The sequence below is a fragment of the Manacus vitellinus genome, unplaced genomic scaffold, assembly GCF_001715985.3.
Source record: "Manacus vitellinus isolate BGI_N305 unplaced genomic scaffold, ASM171598v3 scaffold_36_pilon, whole genome shotgun sequence".
NCBI lineage: Eukaryota > Metazoa > Chordata > Aves > Passeriformes > Pipridae > Manacus > Manacus vitellinus.
The window spans coordinates 6,185,645-6,202,799 of NW_021940508.1; the positions used below are offsets into that span (position 1 = coordinate 6,185,645).

General features: G+C 58.3%; 3 protein-coding genes across 3 annotated transcripts; 1 reads left to right on the forward strand and 2 right to left on the reverse strand.

Moving 5' to 3' along the window:
• Positions 1–390: 390 nt before the first annotated feature.
• Positions 391–3,050, reverse strand: LOC103761171 (B-cell differentiation antigen CD72). Its single transcript, XM_018077218.1, has 6 exons — positions 2,924–3,050; positions 2,722–2,823; positions 1,548–1,862; positions 1,269–1,417; positions 951–1,048; positions 391–632 (listed from the first exon to the last, which is right to left on the reverse strand). The coding sequence occupies exons 1-6, from the start codon at positions 3,048–3,050 to the stop codon at positions 494–496; spliced, it is 930 nt and encodes a 309-aa protein (XP_017932707.1). The 3' UTR covers positions 391–493.
• A 2,262-nt stretch (positions 3,051–5,312) lies between these two features.
• On the forward strand, positions 5,313–8,641 carry LOC103761170 (B-cell differentiation antigen CD72). The gene is given in 8 exon segments (XM_018077172.3): positions 5,313–5,397; positions 5,483–5,572; positions 5,789–5,875; positions 6,403–6,425; positions 6,428–6,719; positions 6,966–7,114; positions 7,451–7,602; positions 8,503–8,641. Coding segments are annotated over 8 exon segments (1,017 nt in total).
• Positions 8,642–10,206: 1,565 nt separating this feature from the next.
• TESK1 (testis associated actin remodelling kinase 1) lies at positions 10,207–16,495 on the reverse strand. Its single transcript, XM_029961548.1, has 10 exons — positions 16,397–16,495; positions 14,909–15,030; positions 14,722–14,770; positions 14,331–14,477; positions 14,082–14,164; positions 13,637–13,727; positions 13,332–13,415; positions 12,770–12,859; positions 12,460–12,607; positions 10,207–12,218 (listed from the first exon to the last, which is right to left on the reverse strand). Exons 2-10 carry the CDS (start codon positions 15,001–15,003, stop codon positions 11,170–11,172), a joined length of 1,836 nt encoding a protein of 611 aa, XP_029817408.1. The 5' UTR covers positions 15,004–15,030; positions 16,397–16,495; the 3' UTR covers positions 10,207–11,169.
• Between the last annotated feature and the right edge of the window lie 660 nt (positions 16,496–17,155).

Here is a 17,155-nt window from a genome sequence, read left to right on the forward strand (position 1 = left end):
CAAGACCCAGCCCAAAGCCCTGGGCAGGTGATGGAGGCAGGAAAAAGGGCAGGATGAGAGCTATTAATGCCAAGAGAAGAGACAGGCTGTAAATCCACAGAAGTCCCCAAAATGGACAGACTGAGGGATACCAATGTGTCATCCCACAGCTCCAAGAAAATGCAAATGGCAGATCCTGCACAGTTCTCCCCGGGCAGCCTTGGGGGAGCACAGAAAGTGGGAGCTGGGCTTTGCACTGGAGACTTGGATCACTGCAGGGTGTGCTGGCCAGGGCACACAGGAACACACAGAGACACAGTGCAAGGTGGTGTGATAAGTGTATGTATGAGTGTAAGAAAGCGAAATAAGGTTTCTTTTCTAGCCTTTAAAATACAGACCCTCTTTCCCAGTGCTTTGTAATGCAGTTGAGGCAATGCATGCACAGGGAACAGAGTCTTGGGGTGCATCCCCAGCTCCTGTCGCCAAGTCCAGAGGTGGAGTAGAGTGTCAGCAGTCAGATCTTGTCCAGGAGAGGAGGTTGGGCCTCAGATGTGCTGCTCAATTTCGGGGATTTCTCGCAGATCCACTGAAAGGAATACCGGCACGATATATGCCTGATTTTCCCATATTCTATTACCCTGCACATTGTATTCCTAGGAAAGAGGGCACATCTCAGAATAGCAGTGACAACATCCTTGCTATAGAAACCACTTCCCATAGCTCTCAGTGCCGCTGGGGCAGGCAGGGTGCCTGGCACTGGGACCAGTCTGAGGAAGGGTTGCATTCCTCCTCCCAGTTTTCTGCTCTGCCACTTGGAAATCTGGCAGTACACTCCACAGCTGAGCTCTGCCCTGACCCCCTTCCCTTGGGGGACCATCATCCCCTTTGCTGGGGGATGTAACAGGGTCAAATCAGCACCTTTCTGGTGTGGGAAAAGGGCAGGTGCTTGCACCCAGCACTCTCGTACTTACCAGGTTTGACTTCTGTCCTGCCATTCAGAAGATGCCTTTGTGTTATAATAAATGCTTGGTCCAATCCAGTAGTTTTCAGTAGACTCCTCCACAAAATGCTGGAAGAAGAGAAGCTGTCAGCCACCTGCTTCATGACTAGCACTTGCCTGGTGCCCAGGAGCGCCAGGGTCGGCTGTGCTCCTCCTCCCAGACTTCTGGAAAGGAAACCTGGGGCTCATGGTGCTACCCCAGCACCTCCACAGATACTGCTGTAGCTGTCCCGGTGGGACTCTGCCCAGTCCCACCCTCCTAGGGTACCACAATACCCCTGCTCTGTACCGGTACTGTCAATGGTAGCAAGCTATCTTGGATGAGCAGTTCAGCGGATTTTGCTTTGCAGTCATCCTTGCTTCTCTGCCAGGTCTTCTTCTGCACAGAGATGAAGAGACACTTGCTCCTGTAGAGCACCCAGCCTGAGGGGCAGCACTCTGGGGACAGGGGCACAGGTCAGACACTTATCCTCCCACAGATGCTCGAGGGGCCCAGCCCGGCCGAGATCAACCCCTGCATCTGCCCAAGAGCAACATTGCCTCTGCCCCCGCCCCATCACAACTCTACCTGTATTCACACAGGCGCGCAGGCTGCTCACAGTACTCTCGCTGTTGTTGAGCTTCCCCTGCACCTCCTGCATCTCCTTCTCCATCTTGCCCAGGACCCCCCTGACGTGCCCCAGCTCGGCGCTCATTCTATCCAGCTCCAGCTGGCTGATGTTGCCCTCGTGCCATGCTCGCTGCAGCTCCTCTCTGGCCCACGCCAGCTCCAGCTCTGCCTGCTCCAGGCTCTGCTTCTGAGTGCTCAGCTCCTGTGACAGGCGGCCCTGCTCGGCTGCATAGTTGCGGGAGGTGTCCTGCAGGCTGCGGGTGACCTGCCAGTCTGGGGGTAGGGCAGTGAGCTGAGTCATGGGCATGGGACAGCTGGGCCATGGGACTTGCAAGGGAGAATGAGATAGGAGTGCCTGTCTGTGGGTAGAGATTGTCCTGGGGGTTTCAATGAGAAGGGAAAGGAAGTCCCAATGGTGGCAGGTGGAGGGGAGACAATGGCAGGCAGTAGGAGGCAGTGGGAGACAGTGGGAAGGCAAGGGGAGGCAATGAGAAGGCTAGTGGGAGGTAGTGGTAGGCAATCCAAGAAGTGGAAGACAATAGGAAGTGGTGGGAAGGCAGTGAGAGGGAGTGGGAGGCAGTGGGAGGGAGTAGGAGGCAGTGTGAAGGCAGTGAGAGGCTGTGGGAGGCAATAAGAAGGCAAAGAGAGTGAGTGAGAGACAACAGGAAGGCAGCAGGAGGCAGTGGGAATGCAATGGGAGGCAGTGGGAAGGCAGTAGAAAGGCAGTGGGAAGACAGTGGGAGACAATGGGAAGCAGTAACAGGGAGTGAGAGGGAGTGGGAAGCTGTGGGAGGCAATGGCAGGCAATGGGGAGTAGTGGGAAGACAGTGGGAGGCAATGGGAAGCAGTGACAGGGAGTGGGAGGCAGTGAGAGGCATTAGAAGGTAGTGGTAAGACAGGGGGAGGACAATGGGAGGCAGTGGGAAGGCTGTGGGAGGCAGTGGGGGGGAGTAGGAGGGAGTGGGAAGGTAGTGGGAGGCAGCTCATGTAGCCGTGAAAGAGGAAGCAACTAGTCCTGGACCCCCAGCCTCAGGCACCCCTCATCCCTGACAAACCCCCTGCAGCTCGTCACTGGCCCAGCCCAACACCCCTTCTCGCTAGCCCCCAACCCACGGCCATCCCCCTGACTCACAGCAAGCCCCCAGGGCCACGGTGGCCACCAGCAGCAGCAGGAGCAGGACCAGGCTGGCTGGCAGCAGCGCTTTGGGGATGTGCCATCGCCGGGGCGAGCGCTCTGCAAAAGACAAGCACCCCTGGGCATCATCCCTGCCATCACCCGATGCCCACCCCGCACAGGGGCATCCCCACGGCAGTGGCTGTGTCCGGGTTCCCACCTGGACTGGGCACTGCTGTCACCGGCCCTGGCAGCACGTTCTCGTAGGGGCTGTCGTCTTCATCGGGGACAGTGGATGGAGACCCCTCAGCAAATTTCAGGTCGGCGTAGACCACGTTCTGCGCCATGCCCGGGCCACCCCAATGGCCCCGAGGGCGCTGCTGCTGCTGCAGAGAAAAAGTACAGCTAGTTTCCGCAGAAGCAAAAGTGTAAGGAGGTGTGGCAGATGGGAAAGTACAGCCACGACACTGGCGCCCTGCCATTGGCCCAGCAACACCATCCTGTTTCATTCCACCCCCGGAAACTGCTAAGGGGTCCCCTGGGACGGCAGTGGAGGGGGCAGTGCAGCTCGGGGCTGGGGCACTGGGCAGAGCTGCAGGCCTTGCCTATGGAGAATTGACTTAATTCCCTAGGGCAGGGCTGGCTTACAGGGGGGAAGAGATGGCTTTGGTGCTGACCCCATCCAGGATGGAGTTTCCCTCTTCTTTGTGCTCTGCTCCAGAATTGGAGCATCGCTGCTGTGTGGAAATGTTTGCCTTAATGCCTAAAAGGGATTTCCACATTGCAGCATGAGCTTTCACTTCTCCTCTCATTATGGTCACATGCCCCCACTCTGTCAGCAAGGACACCATGGAAAATCATGTCTCAGATCTTGAAGTGTCATGATAAATGGTCTCATTACTCTTCCATTGTACCCAGCTCAGTGGTCCCAAGCAGTAGCAGGAATATTGGGCAGCCACCCGATACATCCCACTGGCCTTTCCCCAGCATGTCCTCCCTGGGCCTGGGCACCTGCATGCCCAAGAGGATATGCTCCATTTTCTTCCAGGAGACTGAGTGGAGGCTGTCCAACCCTTAGCTTTCCAAACCTCCTTCCTGTCCCTTTTGAAGTTGGCTGTCATTTTTGCCTTTCTCCACTGATGAAGGACTTCCCTTGCTCTTGCAGAGGTGATGGGCAGTGGCCTTTGTACCAGTTTGGCCTGGCTCTCCTGCCAAGTCCAAGCTGTCTCCTCCCCCTTCTTGATCTCCCCAAGCAAGGAAAAAAAAATGAACCACAGAAAAAAGCCTGAAAGGAGTCCGAACGAAACGGGATTATATCAAATATATATATATATTACATATATTTACAAATATATATACAATTTGAATATATTATACACAATAGGGAGCTCCCGAGGGGGGAAAAGGGAAAAGGGAGGGGGAAACAAGGATGAAAAAAACCTAAAAACAAATATCCTCCAAATATACCCATTAATAGAGAGCTAGCAAATAAATACAAAAACCAATTAAATACTTGCCTGAATGAGACAGCAGAACTAACTCCCCACGCCTCTCAAATGGAATGGAGATAATGGCAGGTCTGAGCAGCAGGCCCTGAACTATACAAGCAAAGCCCATCTATGGAGAGACCTGTCTCCTTCAGCCACTGGAAGAGAGAAGAGAGTGAACTGTCTAATCTGTGCCTTTTTATATGTTGTGTTATGGAAAGGGATGATATGGAATACTTCCCTAGATTTCTGACCCCGTTGCTAAGGAAGGCCTAAAAAGTCCACAAAACCAACCCACTACAGCCTTGTAACGCTGTGCTCCAACAGCACCACTGTGCACCTCCAGTCCTGTTCCAGGGACTGGCTGCATCCAGGTGTGCCCAACTGGTCCCCAACTCAGTGTCCATTTTGAAACCTACCTTTCTCTGGATGAAGTTCAGTAGAGATCTCTGAGATGCTGAGAGGCTGGAGGGACCAAGAAGGAGGTTCTGTGGGTTCTGGGGTCGTGGTCTTAGGCAGGGAAGGCAAAGTGGATGTCATTGCTCTATGCAACTGTGTGGGAGAGGTTTGGAGCAATGCCAAAGCTTACTTCTTCTAGGAGGGGAACAGGAAGAGGATGAGAGGCAGTGGCACACGCTACATAGTGGGGAAATTCCCATTCTCAGAGGCTGGGAGAGAAAATCTGAATCTGTGAAGACCTCCAGCCCTCCACAGAGCTGTCCACAGGGCAATGTGCTCCTGTGTTGAGGATTTCCCTGCTCTCCCCTTGCTCTCCCCTGACCCAAGGATCTGGGTCCTTGCTCTGCCACAGCCGTGACCTCAGGCTGTGCTGCCCTGGCCCTACTGCGTGCCCAGGGGGACCACAAGGACTTCTGGAGCGTGGGAGGGGAGGGGCTGATATTTCTGGGACCAATGAGAGGGTGCTGATACCTGCGGCTGTGCTTCAGTGGTCCCATCTGCTACAACGCAGAGCAAACTTCTGCTTCTGCAGATGCTGGCTGCACTTCTCCTTTGCACCTCCGAGACGCAGTGCAATCACCAGGAGCAGGACCATCCCAGAAAGGCACCCCAAGGGCAGAGTGGGAGCCTGAACAGCTCAGGGCTTGCCCAGCACTTGCCCACATGGCCCAGAGCATGGTTTATGCTGACCTGAGGTTTGCCAAAGTGATGGGAGGCCGGAGCATGGCCAGCCAGGCACTGGAGGCAGGTGAGAGCCCACAGACCATGCCACTCTGCTCCTGCCATCCCCAACCTCACGGACTCAGCCTCTCTCCCCTGCCTTCCTCCCACAGCCCTTGGCATGGATGAGGCAGAGAGCCCCCACGAGAACACACAGCCGGTGCCGGCAGGGCAGGACGGGGACGGGGCCCAGCCCAACCCAGGTGAGTACCCAGCTGGAATACAGGGCACCAAGCGAGGTCTTGGCATGGGTAGTGGGTGGTGTTTTGGGGTGCTCCCATTCCCATCCTTTAAGAGAGGAAATGCCTACACCATGCCACTTGTGCCATCACGTCACCACAGCACTGTCTGCAGGCAATAGGCATGGGGATTGCCAGGGGTTTTCCAGGTCTCCAGGTGATGTCTGTTGTGTCTTGCAGGCCACTGGTCCCGGCGGTGGTGCATCCCAGTGGGGCTGCTGATAATCTGCCTGCTGCTGGTGGCCACTGTGGCCCTGGGGGCTTGCTGTGAGTCAGGGGTCTGGGCACGTCTGGGGCTGGGGGTGGCTGGGGCAGGGAGGCAGCTGTGCTGGGGTAGGTGCCGTGGTTGAGCATGGAGTGAATAGGGGCATGCCCATGCATGCTGCTCCTGGCTGAGTCCCTCTTCCCTGTCTGCCACAAGCTGTCCTGTATCCCTCTCAGGATAGGCATTCCTCCTGCCTCCCATCACCCACCTTCCCCACCTTGCCCTCTGTTTCTGCTCCTTTTTCTTCCCATCTTGGCATTGCCCAGCCTCATATTTCTGCACTCTGCCTGCCCCTGCCCTGCTGTACCTGGTCCCACACCCCATCCTGCCCCTGCCCCACTCTCCCCTCCCAAGTCCTGTCCAGCCCTTAACCATACGCTTTGCTGCTGTGTCCTTCCTTTCCATCCTTTCCCGTTCAACATGGACAACACCCTGCCTTGCCCTGCCCATCCTACCTGCCCCAAATGGGGTCAGTCCCACACCCAGGCTGTCCCGTGCCCGTGTTTCAGATCACCCCTTCTGTCCCCAGACTGGCAGGTCACGCCCCGCACCGTGCAGACGCCTCCCACAACCATGCAGCCGAGCAGGGCCGCCTGTCACAGGAGCTGAGCACTCAGGAGCAGAGCCTGGAGCAGGCACGGGTGGAGCTGGCATGGGCCAGAGAGGAGCTGCAGCGAGCGTGGCACGAGGGCAACATCAGCCAGCTGGAGCTGGATAGAATGAGCGCCGAGCTGGGGCACGTCAGGGGGGTCCTGGGCAAGACGGAGAAGGAGATGCAGGAGGTGCAGGGGAAGCTCAACAACAGCGAGAGCACCGTGGCTGTCCTGCGCTCCTGCACAGCTATAGGTAGGGAGATGATGGAGCAGGGATGGGGTGTCCTGGGTGACTGGCATCCCTCAGCAGGTGCAGTGCCAAGGCACGAGCACTGGCTTTTTTTGGTCAAGTGGTGGGGGCAGGGTGGTCTGAGGCTGAAGCTATGTCTGGAGCAGAGGCTGAGCCTGTGATATCTGCTGGGAAGATGTGGGGTTGTTCCTGGTTCCCCCCAGGGCATCTGTGTCTGATCAAGCATCTGAGCTGTGCCCCTGCCCGCAGATTGCTGCCCCTCCGGCTGGCTGCTGTATAGGGGCAAGTGCCTCTTCATCTCCTCAGAAAAGAAGACATGGGAGGACAGCAGAGATGAGTGTGAGAGAACATATTCTCAGCTCCTGATCACCAAATCCTGGACTCGCTGGACTGTGCCGGTAGGGTGCTGGGGGAGCTGAGGGCAGGAAAGGGTGTATCCAGACCTGGGGTCACTAGATGGGCTAGCACTGTTCTGGAGGCCCCTGCTATGCCAAAACACTGGAGGGTGCAAGGCTGATCTCTGGAGCACATGGCTGGTGATGGACATGAAGCAGAGGCTCTGCCCCCCCTTGGTGCTGCCCAAGCTGGAGCAGGGCACCTCGGCTGCTCAGTTGTCCTGCTCCAAGAAGCTCTAGCCCCAGGGTCTCCTTGGGGAGATGATCACTCCCTGCAAACACTGCAATACATAGGTACCATGGAAAAAATGTGAAAAGGCCCTTTTTATTCTTCCCCAGACCTTCCTGAAGAATGCAGATGTCCCATATTGGATCGGACTGCAGAAGAGCGGCTTCCCCTGGTATGACTATGGCTGGCTGGAGGAAGAGGACCCAGATGGCGAGGGGCTCTCCGATGCCTGGTTCTGGGTGGATGGCTCCCTTTATGAAAGGTACCTGGCAGCACAGCCTCTTGCCAAAACTCCTCAACCCCAGCACAACTTTAGGAAGTGTTTTAAATCCCACTAGTACCCAGTTCTGGGCACAGGCACTGGGAAACTAAGAGCATCAGAGCAGCAGGGGCTGAGGGAAGGTGGGTGCAATGGTGTGGTGAGATGCGTACAGCACATGAAGATGCAAAGTGAAGACTTGGGGGTGTACATGCAGGGCATACGAAGCAGGCGGTAGCAAAAGTGGACAAAAGAAACCTCAAGTTTTATTTGGGGTCTAGACAACGTGTTTGAGCACAATCTCTATCCCTCACGTGCCTCCTTGATTCCTCCGGGAGAGGAAATCAAGCCTTCCCGCCCACAGAGAATGCTCCTCCCCTCCACGTGCACCCACTTGTCAGCTTGTTGCTGCTTCCTCTTGCAGTGTCTGAGAGCAGTGGGGAGGAACAGACCCGTCTGGCCAGGTGCTGGGTACCCAGCCCCTGCTCACTGCCTGCCCCTTCACCTTCAACCCTCACCCCCCAAATGGGGGACTGCACCCAGTGTAGACCCACAGCCCAGGGCAGCTCCTCCAGCTGTCCATGTGCCCTCAGGAAGGACTGGGCTCTCCCCACCGGAGGGATGAAAAAATGTCCAGCAGTGAGGCCAAGTCAAACAGGAGGGAGCCTAAGGGGAGTCACAAGCACTGCAAACCCTCTGTAGAGGCATTTCTTAGCCTGCCTGAGGAAGGGCAGCGACCTGTCAGCTGAGCCTTCAGCCTGTGAAATCATTAGGGGAGGACTGGGGGATCCCCTATCTGACTGTAGCATCCAACCCCTCTTGTTCGAGCTACAAGAGGCAGTCGTCACAGCAGGGGTTGTGGGCAGAAGGTGTCAACCCCTGATGTGTTGCTTCCCCGTCCAGGCCATGGCAGTCAAAGTCGAATGGGTCGTGTGCCATAATAAGCCGTGGAAACATCAAACCTGCCCAGTGCACCGGCCCCCATGACCTGCACTTCTGGATCTGTGAGAAGGCAGCGGGGCCAAGCTCCCCTTTCAAATGATGATGGCTTCTGGCCCCAGTATTGCTGTGGTGAGTGTGCCCCCACCAGGTTCTGCCGAGCCTGGGGTGCATGGGGCCCGTGGGGTATGCATGGAGGAAAGCAGGGAGCCTGTGTCACTGCCTGGGGCATGTTGACCCTGCCCCTTGGAGCCTGCCTCCATCCCCTCACTGCCATAGAAGGCCCTGGTCTGTGGTAGTTTTAGAGGACTCCCTGAAGCTGTGGCTCAGCAAAGGGGCAAAATGGGGGAAAACCCTTTCCAAGATGCCTTTCCAGCCCTGTTGCATGTCTTGGAGGCTGGGTGACATCTCACCCTCACCCTCCTCTGCCTTCCCTTGCAGCACCTGCACCCTGCACTGCCTCTGCTCCAGCCTTGCTACGTTCCTGCCTGGGATGTTCCACCCATTCAGGCAAACTACTTCCCCCTACAGACCGCTGGCCCCCCTGGCTGCCCAAGTCCTTCTCAGGGATGCCCAGTGATGCTCGGGTATCACATAGGCAGCAGTGGCTGTTTGCCCCCCAGCTGATGTGCTTCAGCAGAGCAGTGTGGGCACCACAGCCCAGCCCCACACCTGCATGGGACACCCTGGGTCTTCCTGGCACAGAGTCTGGTGGGCAATGGGGAGCCTGGACCGGGACACAGTGGAGCCAGCCCTGATACTCAACGCTGCAGCCATGCCACATCCCCAGAGCTGAGCGAGGTGCGGTGTTGGCATGCAAGGAGCGGGAGTCAGGGGTGCCACAGCCCCAGGCCCAGCCAGTCCCCTCCCCGCAACAGGCATTTGCTACCGGACCCCATCGAAGGAGCAGCTTGGCTACAGCTTTCAGGCGACCCCGCACTCAAAAGGCTCAGCAAAGCCTCGGTGCCCAAGGAGCGAAGCTGAGCATGAACTGGCCGGCGCCTGCGCTGGCGTTTGGGGATTTTTTTTTGCTGATTAGAAATTAGAGCAGTGACCTTTAGGGTTGTATGGTGTGATTGTGTGTTTCAAAGCAAAAGCAACTCAGGCACTTGCAGCAGACTGATGCTTTCCGAGACAACTCATCAGGACTTTAAATAGTTACTACACACGTGCACATGTGAAGATTAAGCAAAGTAGCCCTGATGTAATGCTGCAGCCAGGTGAGAGCAGAGGAAGTCCTGTTCAATCAGGCGAAAATGCTCTCAGTTTACAATAGGGCCATATATAGTTGATTAATTCTATGTTAATTAGCTTGCTTGAGGAGCAAAAGGGTGTTAAAGACAGGCTTTTTGGAGGTGTCTGCTGGCTGAACCCACTCTGTAGCAATAAAGAGACATAGTTCATCTGCTCTTTGCTTTCTTGTGTACCACCAAAAACATGGACTCAAGGGAATGAACTCAAAGAACTTAAATAATAAATGAGAATTTGACCGAAGCCATTTCAACCGAGACAGGCACATAAGGGACACTGAGATCTGGGGCTAAGCCAGGCTGGCCTGCAGTCCCCGAGGAGTTGCCCTGAAGCCCCAGGCAAGCCTGTGCAACCTTTTGGGACTGGGACCCCTTCCACATCTGATGTGCATCCAAGAGACACAAGCAGCAGCCTGAGTAGCTGGGACATTTAACCTTTATTGAACACTTTAAATAAGCTGGGTATATATTACTAGCAATTATTAATAATAATAAAAAACACAAGAGTTCTGCATTCACCAGTGCATTATGCAGGAGGGAGGAAAGCCGGCTCCCACCCTTGCCGGGGGCCTGGCAGCCTGGCCGTGCTGCCCACTGGCCCCATCCCCATGATGCCAGGATGGTACCTGGCCCCTCTGCCAGCACCCTGCCCCCAAACCTGTGTGGCAGGGAGTTGCGAGGCATTGTGCTGGCTCAGCACCCAGCCCTTGGCATTGGGCCGGCAGGGACAACCCCAGTGTTGGCAATCCTCCCCATGCACTGCCCATGGGCATTGCCCCTCTCCCGGCCCCCTGCCCACCTCTCCCCATGTCAGGGACTGGCTGTGCTCCACATGCTTGTGGATACACATGGGTACACCCACCAGTCCCACAGGATCCCCAAATACACACATACACACGCTGACCTCTCTACCCCAACCCAGTCCCGCTCACCCACCGGGGTGCAGGGGACTCCCAGTTCTCCCAGAGGAGCAGGCTCACTGTACACCCCTCTGCAAGAGCAGGCAGAGGGGTGAGCCCTTGGAGAAAGGGGGTCCTGGATCCAGGGCTTGAGCCCTGGGGCCCCGCGGGGGACCAGCCCTGCCGCTTGGGGCAGTGCTTGGGTCAGGGGTGTTATTGCACTTCAGTCCCCAGAAGAGACCCAGCCCACTCCCAGGGCTTCCTGCAGAGCCCCAGGGCTGATCCTGGTGGGATGGGTGCCCGAGTGCCTGGGCAGTGCTGTGGCAGCTACAGCACATGGCACAATGGCCGCTGCTGGTCACCAAGCACTGGGCAAGGACAGACCGTGGGGATGTGCCAGGCTCCTGCATTGCCCAGTGCTGCGGCTGCAGAGGGGTGTGAATGGCAGCTGGATGCAGCCCCACTCCCCGGGATCCCCATCACTAGGACTGTGCCTCCGGCAGCTTCAGCCTGGGCTCAGCCAGCACTGGCGCCGGAGCTTTCTGGTGTTGGCCCCTGTCGTGGCAGAGGAGGCTCTTGGTCTCAGAGTTGAGGTTCTGGTAGCGAGGAGGGCTGGGAGCTGGCTGGTGGCAGATGGAGGCAAAGTTGAAGCTGAAGGGACTCACACAGCAGCCAGGGCAGGGCAGCACTTCATCCTGCTCTGGCACGGCACCAGAGCTGTGCCCAGGCAGCATGGCTGAGTGCTCCGTTTGCTCCAGCGCCACCCCACAGGTGATGCTAAGCTTGGAGGAGCCGTGCTCCAGCCCGCTGCCCCAAGCCAGAGGTTTGCTGACCATCACATGGTTGTTGTTGATGAGGAGCCTGCTGGGGGATTGTGTCTCCGGTTGCCAGGGCTCAGTGCCCAAGGATGCCGTGTGGATGAAGTTGCTGTTGGGGGGCAGCAGGGTGGGCTGTGGCAGCTCAGAGTTGTCAAGGCCGCAGGCCCTCTGCATTTTTGCTCTGGAGCTGGGGCTGGAGGCTTGTCCCCAAGCTGGGGGAGAAAGGAGGGCGGGGGGCTGGGGGTTGTCAGTGGGATGGGGGGACACCACATCCAGCGCCAGGCCCCCCTGGTGGGGCAGCTCGGGAGAGGCGGGCAGAGAGTGGCACTTGCGGGGGCTGGTGGTGGGGGCTGAGAAGTCACACTGCACCTCCACCTCCACGGCGGGCTCGGGCGTCACAGTGGTGCTGAGCTCGAGCGGGGCGGGGGGCGGCAGGTCCAAGGTGAGCGAGATGACCGACTTGCTCAGCGTATCAAAGAGCTTGATCTTTCCCCCCTTCAGGTCCTCTCGCTGGGAGAAGGGGTTGACACGGGGGGACATCTCCTTGGACCTGGCCCCACTATTAGGCTCCAGCGGCTGCAGCTGGTCAGGTGGTTTGGGGGCGAACACGTCGGACTGGCTGCGGGACAGGCGCTGGTCCGGCTGCAGGTGCTGTGTCCCCAGCTCACGCAGGGGTGACTGCTTGGTGCAGCTGGCTGACATCCTGGCCACAGCTGGGCATGGGCACAGGAATGTGTCACCAGCTGCCAGCAGCTGCCCATGTAGGGTGCTACTGGGTGCTGGGCACACAACTACTCAGGGGTGCACCCTGAGGAAGGAACAGGGAACAATTCCATCCTGCACACCTCACACACTCCTGTCTCCTTCCCCTACAGCTGATGGGGTAGGACAGGACACCTCACATGCCCCCATTTTTGCACCCTGCTATGGCCTGTCCCCGGGGTGCCCACGTACCGAGTGTGGCTGAGGTCTCAGGTGTAGGCAGGCTCTCCCCGATGCCGAAGAAGGTGGCCCCAGCACACTCGGTGCCAAGCTGGTGCTGCAGGATGCTCTCCAGGCACTGTGTGATTTCCAGGAAGGAGGGGCGGGAGGTGGGCTCCATCTGTGAACAGGAGAGGTTCCCCATCAGGTCTGTGCCCTGCCCGAGCACTGCAGGGAGCCCTGCACAGCAAAGGCAGCTCCCTGCTCTCCCCATGAGCAGGCAAGGCAGCCTGTCCTGCCCAGCTGCCCTGGTGGGGAAGGGCCATGGAGGTGGGAATCTCACACTGCAGCAGTGAAAAGCCAGCTGGAGGAAGGCCGCTGGGCAGTCGATTCCCACCATAGTGCAGAAAGTGGTGACATCCAGACCAAAATCCTGCAACGGAGAAAGGGGGAAGAGTGAAGTTAGGTCCCCTGGGACACCACATGGCCCAGGGCACCTGAAATGGCCTGGCTCCCATCCCCATGCTGACTGTGTGCCACCCAGGACTGTGGACCTGGAAGCACCCCAAGTGGGGCACAGCAAGGGAACACCCTGGTGTCACCCCACACTGGGGTAAGGCTGGGGGATGCTGGTACACAGATGCCTCCTGCTCTCTGCCTCAATCCAACTGTCCACTTCTCCCACCCAGGCTGACTATGGGCTCCAAGGACAGGTTACCAGCACAGACTATCCCTCCTCAGCCAGCAAGTGGGACAGAGCACCTCTGCCCTGAGGTGTGGGGCAGCTCCTGCATATAGGGCTCTGCTCAACACAGGAGAATGGCTTCTCTTGTTTGGTGAAGCAATCCCAGCCCCGGTGCTGCCGCCCACCACTCTCCCCACCCGTTACCATCCCACAGAATCACCTCAGTGCGGGGCAGGTAGTCGGGGTCAGCTGGCACACGAGCGATGGTCTCGCACAGGATGATGCCGTATGCAAACACATCGACCTGCAGAGAGTGGGGAGTCACAGGAGTACCCCATGGCCTCGATGTGCCCACCAATCTGCAAAGCCACAGCCCTCCTCCTCCCCGCAGAGCCACAGCAGGGGCTCTGGAAGCCCAGTTCCTTCCCTCTAGGTGTGAAAATGTCCCCAGGGCTGCAAATTCTACAAACCACTGGCAGCACAAGCCTGGGTAAAGCCCCACGAAAGGCAGCCACAGAGCCTCACCTTCTCATTGTAGATCTCCCCACGCAGTACCTCGGGTGCCATCCAGTACGGGGAGCCCACGATGGCCAGCGGCTCCTTCTCGCTGCCCTCACTGGGGGACATGGTGGAGTATTAGGGGCTGCATCAGTCCCCTGTCTGTCCAACCTCCTCACACTCCTGCTGCTGCAGCCCAAATCACCATCTCCATCTCCCTTCCTGGACTAACCTCACAGCCCCACAAACTCATCTCTCTCCAGCCACACCACACCCTTCATCCCCTTCCAGCCCACCCCAAATGTGTCCATCTGCCCCAAAAGTCCCCACTGCTGTGGACCACCCCACTACCCCTTATCCCTATCCTTTTAGCTGCATCCCAAATATCCATCCCTCCCCAGCTCCTGCTGCAAGTGGCATGGAAACCCCCCACTCCAGGGATGGGCCAGATAGGTGGATGCTTTCCACGCACCTGTAGGTGGGGATCTTCTCCGCCAAGCCGAAGTCACCCACCACAGCTGTGTAGCCATTGGCCTCGCAGCGCACCAGGCAGTTCTGGGGGCACAGGAGGACCCCTGTCACACCAACTGCGCCAGCCCTGCCTCACCAGCCACTGCTCCCAGGATGCCTGGGCACAGTGCAACCTCCTGCTCCCCAGCCAGCCATGGCTGGGGCAGCCACGTGGGTGTGGGACAACAAGGGCAATTTGAGCACCCTGTACCTTGGAGGTGAGGTCGCGGTGGAAGATGCCCTTGGAGTGCAGGTAGTGTAGGCCACAGGCAATGTCGCGGGCCAGCTTGACGCGCGTGGACCAGGAGAGGGGCACAGGGCTGTCCAGCAGCTGTTCCAGGTTCCCACCATTGATGTACTGATGGAAAGAGCCGGTCCACTGCATCACTGCATCCCCCCTCCCATAATGCTGGGTGCCCATCTCTCATCCTAGAGCATCTTCCAACCACCCCACAGCACAGCCTCCCAGCAGACCTTGCCCTGTACATGTGCCACAGGCCAAGAGTGTATTCCCACAGGGAACTGTCCCGTCACATTGTCATATTGTCCCATCCCCACACTTACAGGAATCCCAAGATTCATGGTTATTGCCACACTCTTACCTCTGTCAGTGCGTGCAGCTGTCCCTGGTGCACACACACCCCCATGAACCTGTGAGATAGAAGGGACCTGAGGGTGGCCGCAGCAGGGACCAGCCCCAGGAGCTAATCCAGCATCAGCAGTAGCTCCAAACCCCCAGGCTAGGGAAAAGGGGGGCAATGGTGCCAGCAGCGGGGGAGCAGGTCCTACCTGAGGATGTTGGGGTGCGAGAGGCGCTTCATCAGCTGCACCTCCTTCAGCATGTTGCCCCGGTTGCTGGTCAGCTTGTTCATCTTCAGCACCATGATCTGCCCCGACTGGCGGTGCCGCACCTGGAGAGGGGTGTCGAGGAGGTTGAGTCCCACAACCCCCCTGCACCAGACTGCACCCAGCTTCCACCCCAGTCCTAGAGGTAGGAGCTAAGCACCCCACATACCCAAGGCACAGGGCAACCCAGGGACCACTAGGGCTAGGGAGGGCTCTCTCAGCACAGCAGCACCCTGAGGACTCCCAGTACCGACGACACATCCACATCCTTACAGGGCACCTTGTTTGTGACATTGCCATGACCTCCCAGAGGGGCAACAACAGCCCCCATAAGCTGTGATCCCAGCCCAACTGCAAGAACAGGCATGTGCAGGATTGGGGCGCACCAGGAAGGGCTTATTCAAGTCAGCACCACACAGCCAGACCCTACCAACACGGGGTGGAGAACAGAGGGGACACATTGCCCCTCCACACCAGCCCCAGGGGTGGCCAATGCTGCCCTAGTGCTTGACCCCAGTCTGGCAGGTCACAGCGCTCAGAGGAGCTGTATATTTAGCTGGCCCCAGCCCGATGCTGTCATGCGAGCTGGGGGCCTGGTCCCCCGCCAAGAACAGCAGCTGGAGCACGGCCAAGCACGGACACCCCGTGCATCTGCAGCTCCCTGGCATGTGCAGGGCAAGGAAAGAGCACGGGATACCCTGACCCAGCACTGCGCTGGGGGGGCCAAACCGGTGCTGAGGGTCCCCTCCTGAGCAGGTGCTGGGGGGGAGATGTGCCCCCACCCTGGAGCAGCAGCTGATCAGGGGGACATCCCAGTGTATCCCAGCTGCCCCCCAGCACACATGGAGCCGTGCACGGAGGCACAAGCATTCCTCAGCGCTGCCGTCAGCTCCCTGCTCTTCTCCTTTTTAGTCAATGCTGGTTGAGGCTGCTGTGCTGGTGCCAGCCCCTGGCCTGCCTCACAACACCCCTCACCTCAGGGATTGCCTCCACAGGCAAAACATGGGCACTTGGCAGGAGGCAGGAACCCCAGCACCCCGCATCCTGCTCACAGCCTGGCCCCATCACAACAGGGGGAGGCTGGCATGCTGGGCCTGCCAGGGCTCTCTTCCTACACCAGAGCTGGGATTGCTTCAGTGAGCAGTTGTCTGGGGTGTACACCACGATGGGGATCTATCCCACACCAAATACCCAGGGGATGGGCAGTAGCTCCCCTCTACCAAAGGGCCTGGGGGAAATGAGCGCTTTATGAAGATGCCTCTACACTTCCGTGTGCACCAGGGCCAAACCAGCCCCAGGAAGGGTGGGAAGTGAGAGACAATGGCCACGCCAGTGCCCTGCCACCATCAGCTCATAGAGTGCATGGAGCGACTCTGAATAATTCAGCAGGCACCTGCCTGAGGGCACCGTGCTCCAGTTACACCTGCTCACCTCCAGCCAGCCCTGGCCAGCCAGCTGGCACCCTTGACCCACAGACAGGGGCCACCTGGCAGCAGAGATCAGGATGGACCCTGGATGAGTGAGAAGGGGACATTTCAGACACCTGGCACTGTGCACCCCCATCCTGGCAGCCCACATGCTGCAGGGAGAAGGGAGGGTGCACTTCCCCATGGCTCTTCCTTGCTGAGCACTGGGCATGTTGAGCTCTTGGGCTCAGGGAGAGCGTGTCACAGGAGGATGGTACAGTGTCTGCTGTGCAGAACGCCCAGAGTGCCTCATCAAACGGCACTTCAGGTCCTCCCTGTGCCCACTGCCCCGCCCACCCCACCAGTGTCCTGCAGCACCTGGCACTGCTGCAAGCCCTATCCTGGTGCCCTAGGGCTTCTTGGCCACACCTGGATCCAGGGCAAGGGATACCCCCACCCTATCCCCACCATTGCTGCCTTCCCTCCACTCCATCCCTCTCTGTGGGGCAGCTGGGGGCAGCACCAGACACAGAAACCAGGCTCCCAGACAGGCTTTGTGCAGGCTTTAAGGAGGGGGCCTGCCTGACCACAGCGGGGTGGGCAGAGTTTCCCTTGGTTCTTCCAGCTCCCCACAGGAACTAAGGAAGCCAGAGCCTGGATAAGGCCAGCGGGACCCCCAGCCTTGCCAAGTCTCTGGTGCTTGGTGCCCAGCAAAACACATCACTCCTGACCCAGCTCTCCTGGCAGCAGTGCTTTCTTCCCTTCCCACGCCATGTGGGGCTGG